Genomic DNA, 20,559 nt, shown 5'->3' with positions numbered 1-20,559 from the left:
CAGCTGTCATACAAACTGACTGATCACAATCAAAATAATTGATTTTTATGCACTTTTTTGCTAGCAGAAATAGACCTAACAAGGTCTAATAATATAACGGTGAATTGGAAGTTGGCGTTTTTTTTGTTTTTGTTTTTGTTTCACATTTTATTATTTTTAAATTTGATTTCCGCATTATTTTCTGCTTAAAAGTTAAGCGTACTAACATTTCCCTGCGTGCGTAGCAAGCAACAAATGCCTTTGCGAAAGCTCGCCAAAGCTCTCGATAGCTCACAACGAATGCACAAGGCACTTGTTCGTAGTTTTCCTAGGCCTCCCGCACTCGGTCAAATATTTTTCGTAAATCACATCTGCTTACAGTTAGTGTAACTATAAATTGAATGCCTTCGCTAGTAAATATTAACAACGAAATCAAATTTATAAGCCCAAGACACTAAAGAAAAAAGGTAAATATTGACGGCGTGGCAAATAAGAAATACAGTTATTTATGCAAGTATTAAACAAGTGTTCGTCAGCATCAACAAATAATTTGCTGCCCAAAAGTGCAAATGAAATGAATGTGTGTAATTAGCGTTGAATACATATGTGAGTGCGTGTGTGTGTGGGTGTTTTGGTCGCTGCAGGTGCCTGTGACTATTTTAACGCAATTTTTGCGGAGGTCAAGTGCATATTTTATATACTCGAACACATTTCTGCGTACATACTTGGCAAATGCTTATGGAATCGCGCCTAATTGTATGCTCTGCTGTTGGTTTGTGCTTTGTGCCTGTAGTTGTATTTGTAATTAAGCGTAGAGATGCTTGTTTCCGGTAGCTTTGCTGGGAAGTAGGTCAGTGGGGCGTGCCACAAGTACCACAATGCAAACAAACAACAGCTGCTCGAGACGCCCCGCACGACACACCGCGGTGCGCTGCAATCGTGCCGTTTGTTTGGTTGTCACGAATAACGGTGAATATGATACTGTTTTTATATGCGTGCATATGTTGCTTCGTACCCAGTAGGAAATGAAAGGCTGATGTCAATACTGAATTTACGTTTAAGTGAAGTTTAAGTGAATATTGAAGCTGAGAGAATAATTGGTTTTTAGTGAGTTCAAAATATTACTAATGGTTCCCCGAACTGACATATAGGTAGCGCTAGTAGACTTAAGTTCATATGATTTTTACTTATTCCTAAACTACTTGTGTACAAAATTTTGACAGCTGTCAGATCATTCGTTTGCAAATTATACCATTTTGAGTGAGGAACTTCGCGTGCTGATAAAATATTGCTTTTTGAAGGAAAAAAAAACACAGTTGAAGCAATTACTTGGCTCGATGACGAGTTTCGCGGCACTGCACCACGAAAAACAACTGTTGCAAAGTGGCTTGCTAAGTTTAGACGTGGTGAACGCAGTGGACGCTGACGATGTGATGATGATGACAGACTGTTCTAAGTAGCCGGAACGGATGCGGATTTTTATCCGGCCAAGGGCTGTCAACTCGGCACCATTCCTCGAAATATTTTCTAATGCTACAACAACAACGCAGATAGAGAGTTTTTTACCGACAAAAACATCAAAAAAGTCCACAAAATGATATGTGGCGGACTTTGAAGTGAAGTTTTTCGAGTTAGCAGGTACTCTAAAGGTATCAACTGAATCTTTACATCATAACATTCCCCAACATTTGGGTATGAGTAAGTTCGGTGCCAAGCGTGTTCCGCGCGAGCTCACTTTTATCCAAAAACAGCGACTTGTTGATGATTCGCAGTAGTGTTTGGAGATGTTCAAGCCTAATAAATCCGAGTTTTAGCAACGATAAGTGACAATGGATGAAACATGGCTCCATTATTTCACTCCGAAGTACAATCGACAGTCACCGAGTAGACTGCACTTGATGAACTCGCTCCAAAGCATGGATAAACGCAAATCGGCTGGCATGATTATGGCTGCCGTATTTAGTGAAAGCGATGCCTAAAATCCATGAATTTGGTTTTCTTGGTCGGAGACCTTTCAATTTATCTGTTCTGTGAATTTTTTATGATTTAAATTTCTCTATGAATCCATTGAAGCAAGAGTTTGAAGTGATTATAGCTTCTTATTGTATCAAATCATCAACTAATGTCACAATTTTCTCAGTGAAAATCATAAAAAACTTAAAATTGCTTCTTCGATTCGCCAAAGCTTTACTCTCCAGCGAATGGAGCAAACTGTATTAGTTGCTCAAACAAACAGTTGTGATGCCACGCTGCGCTAACATGTTTTCTGGTGCATGAGCGATAGTTTAATGATTCTTGCTTGGTGGAAAAATTCTTTTTATAATTATTTCTTAGTGAAAAAATTCTATTTTCGAATTTTTTAAAAAAATTTTGAGTTAAGATTTTTGGGATAAAAAAGAATATAAATAGAAAATTGGAAATCATTTGTGTTAAGCTTATATTAATTCAATTACTATTTCAAGTAATACTTGCAATCCTGTTCTTGGGTAGCTATTAAATGAAAATTTTTTATTTTTTTTTTTTAATTCTCGAGTGATGAATTTATTATATTATAAAATTTGTTTTGGTTATTTTTTTATATTTTTATTTAATATACTTTAWAAAAAAAAAAAAAAATATTCCAATTAAAGATAAAGTTGCGCTTTCAAATCATTACATTTCCTACAGGGCACACGCCTTGCGTTTCGCAAATGGCCTTGCCAGTATAAGGGTACTCAAGGTCACACATTTTGTTGCACTTGAGTTGAGACTTTCAAAATATTTTCTATTTACCAACAAGCATTTCTCACAATTGTACAAAGCCATTAAACAAACGTGCATATACTGACCTCTAAACTGCAATTAGGACCTGCCGGGCAAGGTGAGATTTTACAGTTATTCACTAAAAGCTCACGCGTTTGGCACTTTTTCGAGACGGTGTTTTTTTCACATTTGCATGCCACAATTAATTAATTACACTTTATCAACAAAACTTAAATATTATATAAAAAAAGCAGATAACTAATGTGTGAAAGTACATAAAATATGTATATGTGTGAAGCAGTTTGATGTGCGATAAAACTCGCCACTTAATTATGATAACTCAACATGCAATTATACCGTATTATACCGTTACTCCACGCTATATCGGTACATGTGTAGTTACATAAACACTACAGGAAGAAGAGCGAACGCTGGCGAGTAAGTTGAGTAAACGCCCTGTAATTGCTTGTTGTTCTTGTATTGATAAGATAAGTTTGATTTGATTGAAGGGAACAAATATGTATAAAAAAATAAAAACTACACCTACACCTTCACTGAAAGCACACTGTCAATGCGAAGGTGAAACCCAGAAGACGCTCGCAGTATAAACGTGACAACATTGAAGCTGACTAAGCTATTTCGAGGGTGCAGCGGGTGATGGTCGATTTTTACTGACTATTTATGCTGACAAATTTTAAGAGATGACAAAATGACATTTTTGTCGTATATTTCGTTAAATCATAGTTCTATCGGTTGTTTTTTAGGCTATTCTACTAGTAGTGTTCCAGTCTGGTGAAATCAGGTCCCTAACTTTACATATCCTGCACATAGAACCAGATGCATTCCAAAGTAAACAGGACTTTTTGAATCTGGCGTCCCCTGATGGCGCCACCTATATATATGCCGACTGGTGCGTTAGAATCTGCTACCTTTATCGATTTTCCAGTGAGAATTTCATGACATTTCATTGATTGAAAGTGACGTTATTACGTTTTAAGTGTCAGTATGTTTGTGTTACCGAAAATGAGCTTGGAACAAAGAGCCGACATTAAATTTTGTTTAAAACTTTTACCGAAACGTTTCAATTGGTGAAACAAGTTTATGGGGATGATTGTCTACACTGTAGCAGGGTGCACGAGTGGTTTCAATGTTTTCCAAGTGGTCGTAAGTTATAAATGACGATCAACATGTGGACCAATCGAAATCCGTGATCACCGGAAATTCCATCGAAACTGTGCGTGAATTCATCAAAAATTAGCCGATATTATAATAGAAATTCATGGAAATGGTATTGAACAGCTTCAAAACATCAATTTATCGCATTTTGACCGAACATTTGGGCTTACGAAAGGTGTGTGCACGGTTTGCTCCGACGAACAAAAATTGCTCAGAATCCAACATTCGATCGACACTTGTGACCGATGAAGAACTTGTGAAAAATTGTAACCATTAACCACTCCCCGTATTCACTTGATATGGCACCGTGCGATTTCTTGCTTTTCGGAAAAATGCATTTGCCCATGAAAGGAAAGTGTTATGCAGACCAAAGAGGCCATTCAAAAGGCTTGAACCAGCATACTGGCGGCTATACCGGCCAACGAGCTAAAACACTTGTTCGACATGCTTCTGGACCGTGCAAAAAGCTGCATTGAAGCAGAAGAAGATTATTTTCAATAAAATAAATTTATTTTGGCGAAAACCATTTGTTCTGTTTTTTTTTTAAGTCCTGTTTAGTTTGGAACGCACCTTGTATTTCCAACATTCTATTGAAATCAATCGAGATTCACCGAAGTACTCAGTGCTGATTCTCAAATTTGTGCAATTCTTGCATAACGCTGGAGACTACTTAAGAAGCTTTAATCAGAAATATTTGCTTTTTCTAGCCTACATATATGGAATATACAGTTATACAATTATTAACCACTTATAATTACTCTTAAATTGGAAAGTTTATAATCAATTCAATTACTAGGGAATTACCAAGTTACAAACGGCAATCAAAGTTTTCATGCCTATTCGCGCTGCACAGTGGTCTAGTTGCAGTTAAATGTTGACAAAAACAATCTAAGAAAAATTAAGGAGTTCGTTTTAATTTTATTATAAATTGAAATTAGAACGTCTATGGAAAAAGTTATCTAAATTTGTAATTTAGAATCAATAAGCGCTTAACGATTTTTGTTTAATATTTGAAAATGAGTTTAGATTAGATTTTTTTTTAACTAAAATCATGCTTAGACTGGTGCAGAAAATGATAAAAAGGAAACAATTTCATACTAGTAAGATGAAATCCATCGGAAACGAAAGATAAAATAAAAAATACTAAAGGGAAAATAATTTACGAGCGATCTGAGTTCGAGAAAAGTAAGGAGAGTGGCGTGGTTGAATTTTCAAGGTTTGTAAGTAAGAATGGCTATCACCAGCAAAACTACAAGCCCGATGTTGTAGGTAATGAAAAATTCTATAACTTTTCTATATAAGCTTTTTTTCATAAATTTATATGAAAAATTTTGGTTATTATTATCTCTTGAATCTCAATCATACTAATTTTTTTAATTTAAATTACAAAGGAGAAAACCTTATTTTGACTCAAGATTAAAAAGTCTCAAGTCAAATTACTTTTCAAAGTCAGCTTTATGTGATTAGAAATCTCTGCTTTCTGAGGGTATAAATATACATATATGGTAAACTTATTCAGAAAATGGAAAGGAAGATCAAGCCTTTGGGTTACCGCCATTTCAAGCGGCTCTATTCATATATCTTTAAAATGAATTTTCTCAAAACTAAATTTTTCAATTTTGATTGAGTCATTATTCGAAGACAAAGGTTCACTATCAAATTTCTGTTCTGTACGTGATAGAGCATATAGTTCTGATTCGAAGGAAAAGAGTTTGGCAGGCAAAAACGTCGAAAATTTCGGATTATTTTTCAAAGCCGCTATTTTGTCAATTTTTATTTTAGCCAAATTTTCCATGTTCAACACCACTGTGCAAGGCCTAATACTAACGGATTAGTTCAAGATTACGAAACTTGAACACATGCAAATTATGAATGTCTCTTAGCGAGCGCTTGTGAAAAGCTCACATCGAAAGCTCCGCTAAGCACTCAATAGTTTGCGCTAATGGAGTCTTTCGCACGCAACAAGTTGGAAATCGACTTTAGTCACTTACTTGCATGCGCTCCAAACGTCGAGAAACAGCTGTTTGGCGTATAATTAAAATTTTTTATTTTTTTTTTATATAATTTGACCATTGTGTTTTTCCACTTGGTAATAGAATATTGTAAGTAGTGACACGTTCTGCAAATATAGTAAATTATAAAGACTTAATTAAGTGATGAAGTTTTCATGTAAACATAATATAATATGCGAATGATATCGCTTGGTAACATATGTTTGGTATACCGGGTAGTATAGTGGATAATATACTGGAAGCATTTCGTGTACAAATGTATATACATATTTGTTTCTTGTGAATTTTTGAATAGAAGTTGCGAGTGAGTTATTTGGATTTTTAAATGAAAATAAGAATGATAATTTTATTGCAGAAAGTTGCTGAAAGAATAGAAATATGCTTTTGTCCAATACACCGATTTTTAGCTTATGTTGGGTGGGACTATGGAAGCTGTTTGATTGATTACTAAATAATCTTTTTTCTTTTCCAAATTTGTACTTAAGTGATCTTAATTTTATTGAGAGATTGTGACATTATGGTACGGGGGATCCAGTGGTTTGCCAATTTTGTATATAGAACGCGAATTATATAAATTACATTGAAAAAAGTTTCCAATTACCCTCTTCTTCTTAGTACTGAGTGTTAGTTTTTCAAATATCCAGTGCTAAGGCATGAGTTCAAGTGTGTACAGATTCTTAACTGCTATCAGTTCTACTAGTTCTAAAACGAATGGAAAATCATTTCGTTGTTTATTTGAAAATTTCTTAAGGAAACTTCAGATTTTTCCCTCTAAAATTAGTAATTACATTGAATTTGGTATTGCGATTTTTTCCTTCTAAAGACAGTTAATTTATTGGACTTAGTACGGTTGTGATTTTTTCCTCCTAAAGACAGTTAATTTATTGGACTTAGTAGGATTGTGATTTTTTCCTCGAAATACAGTAATTGTTGAGTAAAATTCAGGAGCTTCTATAAGGAATTTTCGAATAATTTGTTTTTTTTTGTCGAACTATGCATATCAATAGTTTACTAACCTTTACCTCATTGATCTCGAGATTTGTGAAGACTTCTTCATTCAAAATTAAATCAAGCTAGTTCGTGATGAAACGTGTGTTAATGCTTGGTTCTTGCTCTTCAAAATTGAAGAGTTTACAGGAAAAGATCCTCTACTCCAACATCATTGGACCAGTATTACGAAGCTTGGTGAGCGCTGGGCAACCGTCAGATCTTATATGCTCTTTATTCACAACTTTAGCAATTCAGGAAAGCTAACTAGTTTAGAAAACAGTGTGAAATTAAAAAAAAAAAATAATTTTGTATTTCTTAAATTTTTTATAATAATCTTTATATTTTTAATAATCATTATTTTTATTTTTTTAAATAATTATTTTTGAACTTTTTTTAATTCTTAAAAATTGCCTTGTTAAGGCTATCACTCTACGTAGGTGTGTCCCTCAAGCAGATTTGTGTTGGGTTCAAAGCACTTAGTCTGCTCGCAAGGGGTTCCTTTCTATGAGTTTATATTATCCTTTGCCAACTTTATCAATATTTTCACCATATAACCAAAACAATAACCGAAATAACAACGAAAACATTAACCAAAACAATAATTAAAATAATAACCAAAACAATACTAAAATAATAACCAAAATAATAACGAAAATAATAACCAAAAAAATAATCAAAGTCAATCTGACAATTCGAAGTATATATGTATCTTCATATAGATTTCTTCTTCTGAAGTTCAACAAGCTAAAAAAATGATGTAATATTTCACTGTGGTACCAAATCAATAACAAATTTATTTATATTGACTACTTAGACACTTATACCGTTAACTTCTGATTATGCATGTGTATACTACCTTCCTTAAAAATTAGAAAGAAAATCTGTACAATCGATAAGCAACACAAAAATTAGTGTGTAAAAGACATGAAATATTCGTTGCAAAATCTTTTTTCCATAAAATACATAAGACAACAAAACATATAAGCTGAAATTCCGAATAAAATAAAAAAAATCTAACAACATCTTTGAATAGTGGCAAGTTTAATCTGAATTATGAAGACGAATCCGGCAAATGTATGAAAAGACACAGAACAAAATCTTGCAACAGCGCACACTCGTAGGTAAGGATGTGTGTTTGAGTAGAAATGCGGAGCCTACACATACAAGTATATTCAAATGCATATATTAGCATAAAATATTGCTTGCATACACACATATATGTATATATACACACGCACACCTACCATGTACCTATGTTTGCTACCAATTTGAGATACTGTGTAAGCAATTTATTTTCGGTCATAGGCACACACATTAAGCCACAAACACCCATAACCAAGCACACACGCAATACGTATAAACTATGAGCTAAGCAGACGTGTCGTATACGCAACTCTGACAACAAAGCGGCCAGGCGACCTAAGCACATGTTCTGCTTGCTCTCATGTGTGTAGATGCGTGGCTGTGTGTGTGTGCGCTGACAAGTGCTGAGCTTGACGAAATCGCAAATGGCTACAAACAATGCCAATTAATTCAAAGTACACAGCTCATAGAAATTTTCGTGCAACAAATACTTTTAGCATTTCAGGCAGAGCGAAGCTCAGACGGACAGCTGTTCAGAGCTCAGTTGCTCAGCCATCAACCTTCACAAATGGCCACATTTTCATCCAACTGGTTGATATTGGAATGGCTAAGGAGAGCCTAGCAGAATGCAATGTTAAATTGTGTAACGAGATATTGCCCGGAAAATTGCAATCAAATTGGAATTGTGTGTGTGAATATGTTAGTATTGGTGGAGCGATCGTCAAAGTAAGGTAATCCATTAAGTAATTCTATTTACAGTTTATAGCTGTGCGAGGTTTCATGACAAAACAACTAGTTACGAACTGGTATCAGAAGGACTAGTTACAATTTGGGACCGAACTAGTTTCAGGAGAAATTATTTCAGGCGCACTATAAACAGTTTTTATGAAACTAGTTCCTCTGATACCAGTTCTTCTGAAACCAGTTTAAAACTAGTTGTTTTGTAGTTTTTAATTACTTTGACTAATAAAGTCGATGCTATTTTTGATTTTGAATTGCTGATGACTTTGTTATAGAGACCTTAAGCTATCTACTCCATTCAATTCTTTGATTGCTACATTAAGCACTTAAAGAAAGTTGCCTCAGGAATAAATATATCATTTATAGCAACATTGATTAAGGTTAGAAAAGCATTTGCCTATATAGAGGCTCGAAAAACCTACTTGGAGAAAAGATCCTGAGACATTATAAAGTATATGAATACATATAAGATCTGTGCGATGAGTTGAGTCGAATTTAGCCATGCCCGTTTGTCTGTTTGTCTATCTGTCTGTATATATGCGAATTAAACCCTCAGTTTTCGCGATTTCGAAGTGTTGTTTTCAATAGGCTGTTTGCTTCCAAGAAGCTGCTCAGCACCAAACCAACTATCCAAAGGAAACCAAGATAAAAATCTTCATTAAGGTTCTTTGAGACCTCGCTGTTTCCAGTTTACGCTTTCAAGTCTTTGCGATGCTTTCAAGTACATTCGACGCATTAAAGTCCTTTCGACTCTCTCCGATGATACCAACGCTATAGCGAAGAGCATTGAGAGCGAGCCTTCAACTTAGAGGATCACAGATAGTCTAATCATGATAGAGATAAACTTAAAAATTATACGTTAAAAGCTTTTTATAGTAGTGCTTGATTTTAGAAAGGTAATGTCATACCTCCACGAGTACTTCTAAATTGAAAAATGTTTCAAAAAATACATTCATCGTAGGCAAGTGCTATAAATTTGTGCTTTCCACACTTTGAGATAAATACACATTAAGGGGCTATACAGTGCGACACTCTCAATTTTTTTGCTTTTTTGATAGTTTATATATTCAGAAATATCCTGTGAAATCGGCAAAGTCGTATCTCGAATAGTTTTTGAATGGCAGCGTTCTAAACAGCGACCTCTCAGGGGTGCAAACAGATATACATAAGTGAAACTTTAAACGCGTTTTTCTCGAAACAACAGTTTTCAAAATTGCTGACATCATAACTCAACGAAAAATTGACTGATCGACTTCTAATTAAAACTGGGCATAGTTGAATATATTTGCTATACAGTGGACTACGATCTTTTTGATTGGTTGAAAATTGTCAATTTGGCATTAAAAAACGACCTTTTTTTTTTGTAGAAAAAAGATATTTTTGTCAAAATTACGCCATTTTCTTAATTTTTGATATTTTTGATATTTTTCAAAGATTGCAGTTCAATGTATAGCAAATATATTTGAGTTTAATAAACATTTTGAATTTTTTTGTTTCAGCACTCATTCGAATGGAATCATGCCAGCAGTTGAGGCACTTTTTTCGGTACTTCCGGAGACAGCACATAACTCCGCTTTTTTTCAATATTTTTGTAAACAAAAAAATTTTAATATAGCTAAAAATTTACTCTATTACGTCCATAGAACATCGAAACACTCAATCTAGTACTTTCTTTTAAAAAATTCACGAAAATCGCCTAATTTTTCATGCGTCACACTGGTATAGCCCCTTAAGATGACTATCTCTGGAGCGCTTTTGTGAGACTTCTCGTATTCAAATGAAATTAGCTGTCAAGTGAATGCTCAAAAGGCTCCAATAAATATACAATTTCATAATTTTCCTACCTTCAAATTAGGTGAAAACCTAGTTAACAACTAGTTAAAGAACTGGCTAAACAACTAGTTAAATTTGTGCTCCATATACTTTTAACACATTTATATACATACATATAATCCACATAAGTGGCTCTGCGAGTTCATGGCTCCCAACATAGCAGAGCACTATAAATCCCGTGTCACCAGCGTGAATGCGTAATACATCGCATTCGCGCTAAGAAGCTGTAACCGCAGCCGAAACTTCAAGGCGACACAATGCGCTTTATGCACACTCAAACACACACACACACACATACCTGCTTGCATAAGTGTTGGTATGCGTGCGTCTGCCGTTGAAACGCTCAACAATGTGGGTGCATAATTTAGGCTTTATCACAGCGTCCTATTTCCGAGGAACATTTGTTGTCATTGCGGCTGTTGACGTCGCCATTTGCCGTTGCCTCGTGCTGGCTGCCATTGCCATCATTGTCGCAACGCCATCAATCCGAGCCGACTGTGTAGTAGTGGTTTAGTGCCTTAAGCCGTACCGTAACATGGTAAATAGTTTGCACACTTGAGTAATTGCATGTGCGGCTCGGCAAAGTAGCTGAAATGTAGATGCCAGTCGTCTGGATGGCGGTTTTCGGGCACAACAACAACAATTTGGCAAATAATTATAGAAGGCAGCAGATAGGTGCAGAGTGTGAATGGGGGTTGTGCGGTGCGCCTATGTGAACTTATGTATGTGTATATGTGTTTTTGGCCACTTATGTGTATGTATGTGTATTTTTGTGTAATTTGGTGTGTATGTGGTGCACACAACGGCAAGGTTAATGTGGGCTATGCAGCGTTCTCAGCGCGCAACCTTTGTGTGCGTGTGGCATGAATTGCCCGAGCTAATGGTTTTGGTTGGATTTAATGCTGGTTGGAGGCCGGCTTTGTTTTTGTTCGTAAATTCCTCATAAATTAATTTGAATGTTTAATGGCATGCAAAGTGGCTGGCTACCGGTCTGTGATTTTAGGCGTCTTTTGTTAAATTTATAGTTTAACTGCATTTTATCGTCTGTATTTTAGTCATATGTACCATACCATATAATATATATTTCTTTCTAAAAATTATCTAAGCAAACTTTCTGCTATGCTTGAGTTTTGTATTGCTTGGCTGATATGTAAAAGCGTCAGCAAATATTTATATAGCTTCTAGCACCCAGCGTTTTTATGCAAAAGTGTTACATAGCAATGTATATCTATACATGTGTATGTATATATGGAATGAAAATTCCATGTTTACTGGATTTGCAATAGCAATCAATTGCGCTTTGATCCCAAGCTTACGAAAGTCAATGAAAATGAAGTGAAAATATTTGGTATACCCTTTACACAAAAATTTAAGAAAATTTCCCTTGAGTTATATGCAGTAATATACGTTCAATTTTGTGAAGATATCTTATCAGAAAACATTTTTCTATACAAGAACTTTGTTTGGATCGTTCAGTTTGTATGGCATCTATTTGTTATAGTCGTTCGATCTGAAAAATTCCTTCAGATATTATAGTACTGCTTTAGATAATACTCAATGCGAAAGTTTGTGAATATATCATTTCTGATAAAAAGTTTTCCATGCATGAACTTGATGCCGATCGTTCAGTTTGTATGGCAACTATAACCTCTAATGGTCCAAGGACATATCCGACAAATGAGCATCTCCTTGAAGAGAAAAGAGCATGAGAAAACCATGAGATGGATAACTCAAAGACTAAGTGAACTGTTTGCGTATATACATGTAGTCAGACGTCGCAACATCGACTCAGTTATAAGGTTCTCAGTTTAGAGATATGTAAAACACATTGACTCGGTTATAGAGTCTTCAGTTCAGACTTTTCGTTTTGGGTGTTACAAGCTTAGTGACAAACCTAATCACCTCACAGCTTAAACGTAAAAATTGATTTTTTTAATTTATAAATACTAAGAACGTTTTAACATAGTGTTTTGTTGTTTCTTCTTCTTCTTGATTGGCGTAGACACCGCTTACGCGATTATAGATCAAAAGTGGGGTCTCTCATCCGAGGCTGTTGTTGCGTTTTCATTGGGGTGGTTTTTTTACGTGGCGGGTCCCAAACCCAGCGCACAACCCTATGCAGGGAATCCCACAGGGCACCTCAGTAGGGTTTTGTTGTTTACAGTAACTTAAAATATTCAGCTCAGCTATCTCGGAACTAAATAGCGAACATTTCCGCACGCTTATTTTTCACAACTTTCGACATGACTTACCTCAGCAACAGTGCATCGACAAACTGAATTAAATTTTTGGCCTTAAAACGACATCAAACACCAGTGTTTATCGTTGGTAGGCAGAACTTGGTAATTTTTAACCAATCAATGCTTTTGAGTCATATAGGGTATACATATTCCTATTGCCAGCAATCGAAGAGTGAATTTGAAATTCCCACGTATATTCGGTTAGTTGGCAATTTGTCGCCTGTCACCAAGCCAAACTGTAACACGAAATATTGCACACATACATCTTCGCATATACATAAATACACATATTCACCTATATAAATACACACCCACCCCCACTGCACTCGAACACAACTCGTGCACATAGCTTCCGGCTAAAAGCTAAAGAAGCCACCGCATACACAAAGCAACCACTTGACTGCCAGACACCTGTAAATATAAATAAACATGCACGCTCGCACATACTTAGGCAAGCTTACACACACACATACGTGCACACATGCGCTTGTTTACTTTCGCTTTTGCACTGAAGATCGTCGCCGCTGCGCGTTGTACACGAAACACATACAAATGTTTGCTGCTTTTGATTTGTAACGCTTGCAATAAACAAAAGTAAATACAATTTAAAACTTGCAGGTTTTTCGCAAATATTTTTTTCGCAATGGCGAAGCAAGAGATCGAAGCATTTGCTAAGCGTGAATGTGTTTGCAGCGTGACATTGAAGCTATCAAGCAGCGTGCTTGTATTTGGCACACATGTAATCGATAACACACAGAAGTTGCTATTTATTGGCGGTTTGATTGGGGTCTTGGAGGGGAGCACATCTTTTCTGGAAAAATATAAATAATGAAATCCTTTTAAGTGGTTGCCAATGTGCAGCGTTATACGTCTTTGCAAATACACATATTACATACACATACATGCATACGCATACATTGAATAGTGCAAATTGCTTTTTTTATTTTCATTAGCTTTATTTCGTTTCGGTATTCTCCGTATTGCATGATAAAAATGTTCATGTTCATGCCTGCATAATGCTTTTATATGGATTAGCCGGTTTATGTTGCTTCACAGTTCAACTGAGGTGCCCTGTGGGACTTTACTTACACTTTACATAGAAGGTTGTAACACAAATACTGTAGGAGATTTTTATTAAAAGTTTTTAAGGTATAGACTATCGAACCCTGAAAATAATATTTTTATACCCATGTTAAGTTTGTCACGAAGTTTGTAAGGAAAGACGCAGAAATTTCAACTTTAAGGGGAAGTGTTTATTATCAGTCGTAGGAACATTCGTTGGTATTCGTTTTTTTGTAGATTATCTCTTTCAAATGTTGGCCACGGCTACATCTCTGATGGTACATTCGTTGAGTCCAATTCTCGATGACTCGTTCGAGCATTTCGATTGCTAACTGGCGAATGACACCCCTGATATGCCCGTGATTGTTCGCATAAACATTAGACTTTACATGTTTGGCTTTTGAAATCCGATAAACAACGACGTAAGCATATAGAAGCTGAAATAATATTTCTTTAAATAACTTTCATTATTCCTATTGACTCACTCTATGAAATTTACACACATATGTACCAAGTACAAGCAACGTATCATGCCTTCAGTTGTTGCAAAGTGAATGCCAGTTTATTACAACATTTTAGTATGCAATGAAAGCTTTTACTATTTGTTTGCATACTTTCAGGCGTGTAGTCTGCATTCGTATACTACTGCTAGGTGTTTACAAAGGTGGTTTGCAAAATATTTGCAATTTTTTCATCACTTAATGTTTGCACTTCCTGCGAATTTTTATGGCATGTTTTCTTGTAGGAAAATAACGAAAATCTGAAAAATTGCTAGCAATAGTTGGATATGTGTGCTTATGATTACATATATGTATGTCCTACCTTATGCTATTGTTTTTACAGTTATTTATATAAAAAAAGAAGTATTTGTTTGTAAATACTATTACTTGTTTTTGAGATATTAGAAATTCTATTCAATTGGAAAGATAAAAAAAATAATGATAACAGCAGTATATTGTATATTTACTCTAAAAATTTGTTTCTTAAAATGTGGCATTTGAATAGTAGATGCAAAAAAAATTTTTATTTTGAAACTTTTATAATGTTTTCAAATCATCTTTTGTCGAGACCGGAGACTATTAAAGAATTTCACTAATATGTTTGAATATTAAAAAAAATTTAGAAATATTTTTAGTTTCTTTATTATTTCGCCAAGATATAGTTGTACTTACATATAAGTAGTTGCTTTTTTTTTTTGTATTTTTTTTTTGTAGGTGAGAGCGGTCTTACGCCTAGGTGTCCTTATAATAGCCGATTGAATATGTTTTGTCGGCCATTTCAAGTATTACTATTCCGTCATAGGTAATGTTCCAAAGGACTGCTGCTCCTGACATAACTTCTATTTACCGTGTTCAATCTCTAGTCTGGCACAGCAGTTTTCTTTAGCTAACATAGCTCCAATCGGGGATTCTAAAATTTTTTCGTCGTTTGAAGGTGTTTCGAACGTCTAAAGTCGTCAGTAGAACTATTCGCTTGTAATTGCTATATGAAATACTCTTTTGAAGGTTATTAATGCAATTTTGTCATTCTGTTGAAAATGTCAAATTTTGAACCGAAAAGTGATGATTTGCGGAAAGAATCTCTCCACCACTAAATCCACAGCGACCATATTCACAAACTGGATGAAGGTGTACAGACTTGACCTTGGCGATGACCTAAAATTTTAGGTGTGACTTTGATAGTTTGTGCTCCTTCAATCATCATACCACCGCGATTGTCGCCAAAGTACAGGGCCGAAACAAAGACGTCAAATCGCTTGTCGGGGAAATGGAGGAAAGGACGTTGTTGGCAACTTACAAGGCAATCGGCCGGCCGGTCCTTAACTACACCGCACCAATATGGTCGCCTGGATGCAGTGAAACGCAGACGAGGAAGCTCCAAACTTGTCAGAACACTCCACTACGACGAGATGTCTCTTGTTGTCTTTTATCGAATACCGGGGCCTGCATAGTGGGGCCCGTATGCTCCCAGTTAAGAAGCGTAATGAACATGCTTGGAGCGATATCGCCTCCTAGGAGCATCAAAAAGTGACTCCTCAACTACGTCGAAGACATTAAACAATATGCCGACCAGAATTCGGACGCAATTAACTTCCGATAAGTACAGACCGCCATTCACAGTGAAGTCATCAATACCTTCACCGACTTCCTCTCAGTGAATGGTTGCCGAGTTGCCACGAGAAACGCCTGCCCACCTCTTTGTATGCCCCACAAACCCTACTCACCTGACACCTCTTTGTTCCGACCCCGTACAAACAGCACATTTATTGGGCCTACCGATGAATGACGTCGACGTCAACTTATTATCCAAAGGTGCCTGTTACAGCAACAACAACTGCCAAAATATATCGCTTCGGTAAGAAGGCAATACTCTGTGTTTGGGGTGATCATAAGGGTGATGTTTTTCACTTGTACTCAATAAATTGAATATAGCCTCTTTGGTAGAGTTTATACCACAATCTGTTTTGTGTTCATTACGTTGGTTTTAATACCAATTTCATGGCCATGAAGCAAAATATAGCAAAATATAGTTATAAAAATGAGTGAGACTACGACTATTAATGTAGCTTTTCTTTTCTTCCTCTGCAATAATAATTTTAATTTCATATATTAACCAATATTAAATGGCATTCACATTAAATTTTTCACTTGTATTTCCAGTTGAATCTAACAAAAACCATGGTACACATTGAGGACAATGGTGAACCCGGTTGCAAAACTGTCTTGGAAGTAAATCAGCGATATCGTAATTTCGAAGATCCCACCTCATATTGGCAATGCGGTCTACAAGGACAACCAGCCAAAATGGTGCGCTGCGATGCGAATAAACTCTACTCGGAGGAGGAACAAAAGTGCATTGACTGGAAGAAATGGCATTGGTCGGATCCAAAAGAGCCACTTAGTCGACCAAGTAAAGCAAACAAGTGAAGAACCAGCAACATCTTGATGAGTAGACTTTAAAAAAGGAGCATACATCAAACTAAGCTTGTGGATATAATAAATAATGATAGGAGTATAGTTTACAGAATCGTCGTTAGGAATTATAAATTCAGATTCTAATGTTTTAAGGCAGACAAACTTAATATATTTACAAATAAAATAACAGTGTTCAGCGTTAAACATTATTATTGGTTAACATATTACATATAAAACTCTCTTATATCTCTTTCCTAAAGCTGTAAACGTGCTCATCATATATTTTCCTTTGAACACCATCGGACATTAGTGCGGCAACCAGCAAAGTTATATTCAATACACTAGTTAACGGTTCACGTATTTCACGTCACCTGGATTTACCTCACCTCTTCTTTCTGTCTTCATTTCAGCGCGAATTATTTGCCACCACAAACAGTTTCCAAACAATTATACTGCCAATCATAAATTCGCTGCTTATTGTGTTTGTCAGGCGAAGTTTCATTAAGTTTGTGTGTCGTTTGTCATCTTAGCCACTCGGTGCTTGTGGTGTTGTCCCTCACAGAAATGCGCTTCGATACGCAGACTTTGACAGCCAGCAAGAGCAGAGTTGCTCATCGCCACAATCATCACTGTGCTACGTTTACATTCCCCGACTATGCAATATTGTTCAGCCGCCGATTTCGATTGCTGTGAGCGCGTGAAGCTTCCGTCGCCGCTGTGTTTTGGCTGTTGCCGACCGCTAACAGCGTAAATACCCCATTTTGTGTACCTTTTGGGCGTTTCGCTGCGTTATTTTGTTGTAAAGTGGCTTAACGGGTTCATTTGCTTCGCTTTGTAATTGTTGTTGCTTTTCCGCATCAGCAGCTTTATTGCTTATGGCTCTTTTAAGTGTTGCTTTTGTTGTTGCCATTGCCGACGTTGTAAACGCTTTTGTTGAGTTTGCATTCAATGTTCCATATCCTGAGTGTTCTAAGTGCTCGCGTTGCCTTTGTGCAGCTTTTAAGTATCTTTTTTTTGTTTTGTTGCTATCGAACTCGTGCGCTTTTAAGTGCTTGAAGCACATTACTCGGCTGTACCACTGATCCAGCCGCTTGTGCTACAGCCAGTTTCAGACACTTCATTGCCTTTTGGCATTTGTCGTCTGCTCTCGAATCCATTTCACTTAAGCGCCTATGCCCGCAAAGGGGTTTGTATGCAAAGTTACACTTCAACGCACAAACACGCAGCACATTTTAAATGTCCCTGTAGTAAAGTTGAGCAATTTATTGGTGTAGACCATAGAGATCCTATGAAAATTCCAGGCTTTTAAAATTATGTTCGCCTTAAATATAAAGAGCCTGAATACAAGGCCTCCGCAGTTAAGGTTTCCCTATTTTTCACTTTGTGGTCCAGAGAGTACGATTATAATTACGTCCTTGTAAAAGGTACATAACGGTTTACTCTGTCTGTCTGAAGGTTTCTTGGCTTACGGAGGGAAAGTCTAATAACATATTGTTAGGGAGTATACCTAGCAAAAAGTTAATTTTTGTTAAATCAAACCATATAACACCCAAAAATCTATTTGTTACGCTGTCACACTAGGTAAGGCCTTAAAAATATATATAAGAGCGGAAGTTGTAAAGTAAAAACTGAAGTGAAGATTGCGTTTATGAGCTGTAGGCGCGTTCTTCAGGATTTTAGCAAAACTATCATTATAGAAATGGGAATGATTGTTTATGATTTACAGGATCATAGCATAGCATAATATCAATAGATGATGATACCGATTTTGAACGAATTTGCCCAAAAGGATACAATAATTCGAATAGAAATTAGTCCATACGATAGACGATGGAGAATTACATGTTATTACATATCCGAGTATGCAGCGTAAAACCTTTGAAAAATATGTCGAACTTTCAACCTTCAAAATATATGTACTAGTCTTCTTCTTTATTGGCGTAGACACCGCTCACGCTGTTATAACCGAGTATACAGCACCGCGCCAATCGTCCTTCCTTCTTCCTGTTCACTTCCTTTTCACCTGTTTGCTAATTGAAGATTCCAAGTGTAAGCAGGCCCTTCTCCAGTCTGTCTTTCCAACGGAGTGGACGTTGTACTCTCCATCTGCTTCGACCGACGGGTACTGCGACAAAAGCTCTCAGAGCTAGAATGTTTTCATTCATTCGGACGACATGACCCAGTCATCGTAGCCGCTGTCTCTTAATTCGCTGTACCATGCCAATGTCGTCGTATATCTCATACATCTCATCGTTTCATCGACTGCGGTATTCGTCGTTGCCAATGCGCAAAAGACCATAAATCTTCTGTAGAACTTTTTTCTCGAAAACTTGTAACGTCGACTCATCAGATATTGTCATTGTGCATGTCTCCGCACTATATAGCAGGACAGATATGATGAACAAATTGTAGGATTTGGTCTTTGTTCGTCGAAAGAGGATTTTACTTCTCGATTGTCAACTCAGTCCGAAGCAGCACTTGTTGGGAAGTGTTATTCTGCGTTAGATTTCAACGCCGACGTTGTTCTTGGTGTTAATATTGGTTCCAAGATAGACGAAGTTATCTACGACTTCCTAAAATGTTCTACAAAGAATTGATGAATGCTCCTTATCAGCTCTTCGATGCCTTAATTTCAGTATGCACTAGGGATCAGTCACTAGATCCCCTCTGCGGATTCTACAAGAACATGTACGTACTAGGAAAGTAACGAAATTTGGGATGATTAATAGAATTTTATGAAGGTAATTATTCTTTTCGATAGTGTTGTTGTCTTTTCGAGTGCTATTATACACTTATGTTGGATATTTATTATCTATTGTTGGAAGACGGGGACCCCACTCCCACAAACATTTTTTTGCCGCGCTAAACAAATATATACGTAAACAATAAAATGCGAGAAGAATAACAAATGTTATTAAATGAGACCCGTTTAGTATGTTTCCAGTCGTGCTGCGTTGTGGTCGCAAATTTTGAGGTTACGCACCAACTGCAATAAGGCGTTAACGATGTAAGCAGCCACAACTCCAACGACCAACGCACCAATGACAATGACAATGTTACCAAAATGAAAAGCTCACCCATAACAGATTGAAAAGCTGCGGTTGGGAAATAACGGGAAGCGACAGACATTATGAAACGTTGTGTGAGTTTGGGCCAAATACTCTGTGGGTCCACGGCGGGTAGGTGCACTGAGACTGGCCAATATTTCCGAGCTACGGAATTAATAGGATACCATATAACCATACAAGTGAACGCATAACGAACGCCGAAGAATATGAAAAGAAATGGAAACAGTGCCAGAATACACGCTAAACTGGGGATCTGCAAATGAATATGACGCACGCCCGACTGCGTTCACGTGAGACGCTTTGACGGTTCACTGCTTGACTGCTTGACTCGTTGGCTGGAACTGGTGTTTTTGCCTGCCGCCTGCTGCTACCGTTTGGAATTTGAAACGCATTGCTGGCGGCGATATTGCTAACGTTTTTTTGGATGTGCCTTATGCCTGTATATTCGCATGTGCGTACGTGTGTAGCCGTGCTTGGTGCACTCGCGCACATCCGGTTAAACGAAATTGGCGTAGACAGCCACTGAGGTTGTACTCAAACGACGGAGCCTGGGAGCGGGACAGTTAGTTGCTAGTTGAGCGAGTGGCATTCGCTCGTGCCACTGGAGTGTCACTTACATGAAATTCTGGCAGGTTAACGCACTTGGCTGATGTCCTGACTGGCTGATTGGTCGTCAAACGAGTGCGTATATTTGTTTCCTTGGCATTTTCAGCCGTTG

The 20,559-nt window shown here is 36.8% G+C and overlaps 1 protein-coding gene across 2 annotated transcripts; it reads left to right on the top strand.

Annotated features, from left to right (window-relative positions):
* Window positions 1–321: 321 nt before the first annotated feature.
* On the top strand, window positions 322–16,982 carry LOC108970400. 2 transcript variants are annotated; one of them, XM_018935738.1, is made up of 2 exons: window positions 322–446; window positions 16,519–16,982. In XM_018935738.1, exon 2 carries the CDS (start codon window positions 16,537–16,539, stop codon window positions 16,783–16,785), a length of 249 nt encoding a protein of 82 aa, XP_018791283.1. In that variant the 5' UTR covers window positions 322–446; window positions 16,519–16,536; the 3' UTR covers window positions 16,786–16,982. The 2 variants fall into 2 exon arrangements, with proteins under 2 accessions (XP_018791283.1, XP_018791282.1); XM_018935737.1 differs by lacking the exon at window positions 322–446 and adding an exon at window positions 5,884–5,999.
* Window positions 16,983–20,559: the final 3,577 nt, after the last annotated feature.

This window comes from Bactrocera latifrons, unplaced genomic scaffold (genome assembly GCF_001853355.1).
Source record: "Bactrocera latifrons isolate USDA-ARS-PBARC rearing strain unplaced genomic scaffold, ASM185335v1 scaffold_3, whole genome shotgun sequence".
Classification (NCBI taxonomy): Eukaryota; Metazoa; Arthropoda; class Insecta; order Diptera; family Tephritidae; genus Bactrocera; species Bactrocera latifrons.
Note: the sequence above shows the minus strand (reverse complement) of the source record. Positions and strands in the feature narration are given on the sequence as shown.